Source organism: Salvelinus namaycush, chromosome 26 (assembly GCF_016432855.1).
Source record: "Salvelinus namaycush isolate Seneca chromosome 26, SaNama_1.0, whole genome shotgun sequence".
Lineage (NCBI taxonomy): Eukaryota > Metazoa > Chordata > Actinopteri > Salmoniformes > Salmonidae > Salvelinus > Salvelinus namaycush.
The window spans coordinates 9973170-9978765 of NC_052332.1; the positions used below are offsets into that span (position 1 = coordinate 9973170).

Consider the following 5596-nt stretch of genomic DNA (forward strand, 5'->3'; position numbering starts at 1 on the left):
ACTCTTCTCCACTTTCTACCCGCTCCTAAATCCTCCACCTCCTCCCCTTCTCTCCTCCCTTTCTGTGGACGACTTTGTCAACCACTTTGGACAAATGGTTGACAACATCTGCTCCTCGTTCACTCATCCTACTGAGCCCACAGATCCCACTAATACAAAACTACCCTACGCCTTGACTCCTTTCTCCCTGTCTTTCCAGATGAAATCCTGTGACTAGTGATGTCTGGCCGACCAACAACCTCCTATCTACCACTTCCTTCTCTCATTCCTGTCTTCCCTTATCAACTCATCCCTGACCACTGACTGTGTCCCCTCTGACTTCAACATGGCCAGAGTCCCTCCCCTCCTCAAGAAACCAACACTCGACTCCTCTGACATTAAAAACTACAGACCGGTGTCCCTTCTTTCTTTTCTTTCCAAAACACTTGAGCATGCCGTCTCTGACCAACTCTCTCGCTATCTCTTTCAGAACAATCTTCTTGATCCTAACCAGTCAGGCTTCAAGAAAGCTCATTCAACTGAGACCGCTCTCCTCTGTGTCAAATAGGCTCTCCGCTCTGCCAAAGCTGCCTCTCTCTCCTCTGGCAGACATCTCAGCTTGGATGTCGGCCCACCACCTCAAGCTCAATCTCGACAAAACGGAGCTGCTCTGCTTCCCGGGGAAGGCCTGCCCGCTCCAAGACCGCTCCATCACACTTGACAACTCCATGGTGTCCCCCTCCCAGGGTGCAAAGAACCTTGGCACAACACTGGTCAACATGCTGTCTTTCTCTGCAAACATCAAAGCAGTGACTCGCTCCTGCAGGGTCACGCTCTACAACATTCATATGGAATGAACTTATTCTCACACAGGAAACGGTCGCTACATCTTCAAAACCCTGGTGCTTGCCAACGGAGCAGCAAGGGGAACTGACACTCTTTATCTACAGGCTATGCTCAAACCGCAGGTACTAACCCAAGCAATCGGTTCTGCACCTGTGTTCTCTTGGCCCTCCCACCCCTACGGGAGGGCATCTCCTGCTCAGCCCAGTCGAAGCTCTTCTCTGTTCTGCCATCCCAATGGTGGAACAAGCTTCCTCCTAAAGTCAGGACAGCTGAGTGCTCCGTAACATATTTTTATGTTAAATAGTGATGATGCTGTTTTGACATGGTAACATTTTAGTATTAACCTTACCAAAAGGCAAGTTTCACAGACCGAGGTTAAGTCTATTCCAATAAACATAACACACAAATGTTTCTCACCAATGACTTTTAATTTGCCACATGCTTCATTTGAACAATCTTTTAAATCATCTTGCAATCATTCAAATGATTTAACAATAAACGAAATCCTTTAACAATCATTTAAAGCTGCAGTTTTGTAACTTAAGTTACATCCAATGTGATGCAACAGTAACAATATTGTGCTTCTAGCCTGCCTGAGAACTGCTGTATTCATTGGTTTTCATTTTCCCTGTTGGGTCAGATTTCCCCGGCAGGTTATGTGCTGAGCATAAAGTTGTGATGTGTTTTCCGTCAGGGAGGAGGTGCTGCTACAGCTCTAACGGTTAGCACTATCATAGCTAGCTAGGTGAGCTCACGTCCACACTTGGCTAGCGGAGATACTTAGCTGACAGACATGGAAGACGCAAGGGGCAAACGACCTGATCATCAGCCAGAGTAGGACTTCATTTGACCCTGGGGACCATCAGGGCAGACATGGGAAATCAGAGAGTCAGAATTTGAGCAGACATTCATCCAGAGTGAATCACAAGTAAGGAGCATCGCTGGGTCATACATGAAGATGGGACATACTGTACATCTTCTAATCTAAAGTAAGTGTTAGTGGCAATCACTACTCTCCCCTACGGCCGTGTTCTCGCTATCTGCTCTGCCCTCGCTCTCTTCTTCCATTCAAATTTCCTCATTTTCTTCCTTCTCATTGGTCTTGGGAGCTGGCGCTGGCCTCTGATAGGCTGATGGTCAGAGTTGTAGGTGTTTCTCTCCAGGAGAACCTCACCATTGGTGGAGTAGATGGCCTTGGACCAGGTCAGCACATTACCAGGGGTGTAGGACCAGTAGGTCGTCCACCCAGACATGTAGGACATTATCCAGCTTGGGGAGAGGACTCTGTCCCACACTTCCACGTCAGTTACCTGACCCTCAAACTTATACACTTTCAAGATAGGAGGCCCATTGGTCACCTACGCACACACACACACACACACACACACACACACACACACACACACACACACACACACACACACACACACACACACACACACACACACACACACACACACACACACACACAAACATTTAATTAGAAAACATGATAATACAGTGCCTTTATACCCCTTGACTTATTCCACATTTTGTTGTGTTACAGCCTGAATAAAACATAATGACAAAGTGAAAAGAAAACAAGTTCTTACAAATGTTTCCAGATTTCTAGAAAAATAAATACAGAAATATCTAATTTGCATAAGTATTCACACCCCTGAATTAATACTTTGTAGAAGCACCTTTGGCAGTGATTACAGCTGCGAGTCTTTTTGGTAAGTCTATAAGTGCTTTCCACACCTGGATTGTGCAACACTTGCCCATTATACTTTTCAATATGCTTCAATCTCTGTCAAATTGGTTGTTGATCATTGCTAGACAACCATTTTCAGGTCTTGCCATAGATTTTGAAGTAGATTTAAGTAAAAACTGTAATTCGGCCACTCAGGAAAATACACTGTCTTCTTGGTAAGTAACTCCAGTGTAGATTTAGGTTATTGTGCTGCTGAAAGGTGAATTCATCTCCCAGTGTCTGATGGAAAGCAGACTGAACCAAGTTTTCCTCTAGGATTTTGCCTGCGCTTAGCTCCATTCCCTTTCCAACACTATTATTACACACAGAGTGAGTCCATGATACATATTACATTTTTACTCCTGAACTTACAGTATCTAGGCTTGCCTTAACTAAGCGGTTGAATACGTATTGACCCCAAGACATTTCAGCTTTTAATTTTGAATAATTTGTAAACAACTTTTTTTTACATAACTCCACTTTGACATTATGGGGTATTGCGTGTAGGCCAGTCATCAAACAAATCTCAATTTAATACATTTTAAGTTCAGGCTGTAACACAACAAAATGTGGAAAAGTAAATGGGTTTGAATACTTTCTGAAGGCACTCTATATAATAAAGGCACACACTCATATACATTATGCTGAATTACTTCATTAGACAGTTCAGTATATTTTTGGAGAGATATCGAAAATACCTCAAGACAGATGTTGAGAGGCTCGGGGTCAGTGGCGGTGCACTTACACTGAGCTCCACAAGTATTGGGACAGTAACCAATTGTTGTTGTTGTTTTGGCTCTGTACGCCAGCTCTTTGGATTTGAAATGATACATGACTATGAGAGTGTAGGCTGTAAGCATTAAGTTGAGAGTATTTTTTATCCATATCGAGTGAAACGTTTAGAAATTACAGAACTTTTTGTACATAGTCCCCCCATTTTAGGGGACCAAAAGTATTGGGACAAATTTACTTAAGCGTATGTGTAATAAAGTACTAAAAATGTCAGTATTTGGTCCCATATTCATAGTACCCAATGACTACATCAAGCTTGTAATGCATTTGCCGTTTTGTATCATATCAAATCCAAAGGGCTGGAGTACAGAGCTAAAACAACAACAACATGTGTCACTGTCCCAATACTTTTGGAGCTCACTGTATATCACCCTCTCTCTCACCTATTCCCCCACCCCCTCAACCTGTCTCCCCCTCCCCTCTCCCTCATCTTCACCACTTTCTTTCCTCTTACCTGGCCAAACACCCTCTTCCTGACGCTGACAGTCCCGCCTCTCCACACCTGGGCCACACCCGTGTTTTTCTCCCAGGTAACGCACAGGCTGGTCCAGGGGCGTGGCCCTGCGATGGACCACATCAGCCTATAGGAGCGGAAGGACTGAGAGGAGGAATGGATGGAGAGGTAGTCCATCCCACTGTTTCTTTTCAGTAACAGGTTCCAGTAGTTCCCCTGAGTGAGGCTGAAGAGAGTCAAGTCTTTTCCCTCCTCAGCCATGTAACGCAGACACACAGTCAGAGCAGAGAGAGAGGGAGAGGGGGTGGTGTAGGGAGAGGACGGAGAAGGAGAGGTGGAAGAAGAATGAGAGGGGTAGGGGGTGGAGGAGGGAGAAAAGTAGGGAGAGGAGGGAGAAGGAGAGGTGGAAGGAAAAGAGTAGGGAGAGGAGGGAGAAGGAGAATGAGAGGGGTAGGTGGTGGGGGAGGGCGAGGGAGAGGAGGAGGGAGAAGGAGAGGGGTAGGGGGGGGGGGAGGGCGAGGGAGAGGAGGAGGGAGAAGGAGAGGGGTAGGTGGTGGGGGAGGGCGAGGGAGAGGAGGAGGGAGAAGGAGAGGGGTAGGTGGTGGGGGAGGGTGAGGGAGAGGAGGAGGGAGAAGGAGAGGGGTAGGTGGTGGGGGAGGGTGAGGGAGAGGAGGAAGGAGAAGGAGAGGGGTAGGTGGTGGGGGAGGGAGAGGGAGAGGGGGAGGGAGAAGGAGAGGGGTAGGTGGTGGGGGAGGGAGAAGGAGAGGTGGAAGAGGGAGAGGAGGAGTAAGGAGAGGTGGAAGGAGAGGTGTAGGGAGAGGAATAGGCAGAGGAGGAGGAAGGAGAGGTGGTGGGGGAGGGAGAGGAGGAGGGAGGAGAGGGGTAGGGAGAGTAGGCAGAGGAGGAGGATGGGGAGGAGGAAGGAGAGGTAGAAGGAGAAGGGTAGATGGTGGGGGAAGGAGAGGGAAAGATTGCGTCTGTGTACATGGTGAATCCTATGCTATACGAATATGACACTGTTATCATCTGACCACGCAGGTCTGAGGTGGAGGGGCCTGGGCCTGGGGGCAGAGAATCAATCACTAATGAATCCCTCCGTCAGCAATCAATCAATCAAATATTATCTGTATATCTTTAAAAAGTGATTTGTTGCTGTACACTTCAAAGAACCCAGACCAAATGCAGTGTAACGAATGGTGGGGCAGCGAAGCGAACCCCGGTCGCTGACGTGAAAGGCAAACACCCTACACATCGTGCCAGTAGCATTGACCCACTTGGTGGGAATTGTAACGTGCCTCATATAGAGGATCACTACAATACTACCTGTGTGTGTATTTTTGTATTTGAAAAACGGTACCTGAAGGGGTTGATTTGGGCGATGATGTTCTTGCCCCAGTTCGTCCCAACACCGACAGCAGTGCGAGAGCGTTGAACAGCACGGGAATCATCTCCATCTTCTCGAGTCGGACGCTTTGGCAGTGTGAGGCGTTTAAGAGAAGTAAGATCCTGAGTGAGAGCGGCCCCAATCAACATGTGGCTATGGGTTTCGCTTCCCACTTACTAAAGAGTTTCATTTCTGCAAAAAATGTCACATGTTTGAAAAGGAACTTGGCTATAGTTGTTTTTATACTGGTTGCAGTAGCCCTACAATCATACAGCAATGAAGACAATAGCCTAATAGGCCTTACAGACAAATCACCAAGATTCTGAAAAGAAAGTAACAGGTATAGGCCAGCTATTTTTGAAGGGTTTACTTGCAATGATCTTAATATGTTGTTGTTTCACTTACCTCA

General features: G+C 46.8%; 1 protein-coding gene across 1 annotated transcript; it reads right to left on the minus strand.

Moving 5' to 3' along the window:
* Positions 1 to 1234: 1234 nt before the first annotated feature.
* On the minus strand, positions 1235 to 5339 carry LOC120021363 (mucin-2-like). The gene is made up of 3 exons (XM_038965095.1): positions 5161 to 5339; positions 3804 to 4864; positions 1235 to 2183 (listed from the first exon to the last, which is right to left on the minus strand). Exons 1-3 carry the CDS (start codon positions 5255 to 5257, stop codon positions 1845 to 1847), a joined length of 1497 nt encoding a protein of 498 aa, XP_038821023.1. The 5' UTR covers positions 5258 to 5339; the 3' UTR covers positions 1235 to 1844.
* Between the last annotated feature and the right edge of the window lie 257 nt (positions 5340 to 5596).

Excerpts from the sequence above, each read along its gene's own strand:
- LOC120021363 (XM_038965095.1), bottom strand. The coding sequence starts at position 5,257 with ATGGAGATGATTCCCGTGCTGTTCAACGCTCTCGCACTGCTGTCGGTG. Across the intron at positions 4,865-5,160 it reads GCCCAAATCAACCCCTTCAG|GCCCAGGCCCCTCCACCTCA; the intron begins GTACCGTTTTTC and ends CTCTGCCCCCAG. Across the intron at positions 2,184-3,803 it reads GGAAGAGGGTGTTTGGCCAG|GTGACCAATGGGCCTCCTAT; the intron begins GTAAGAGGAAAG and ends GTGTGTGCGTAG.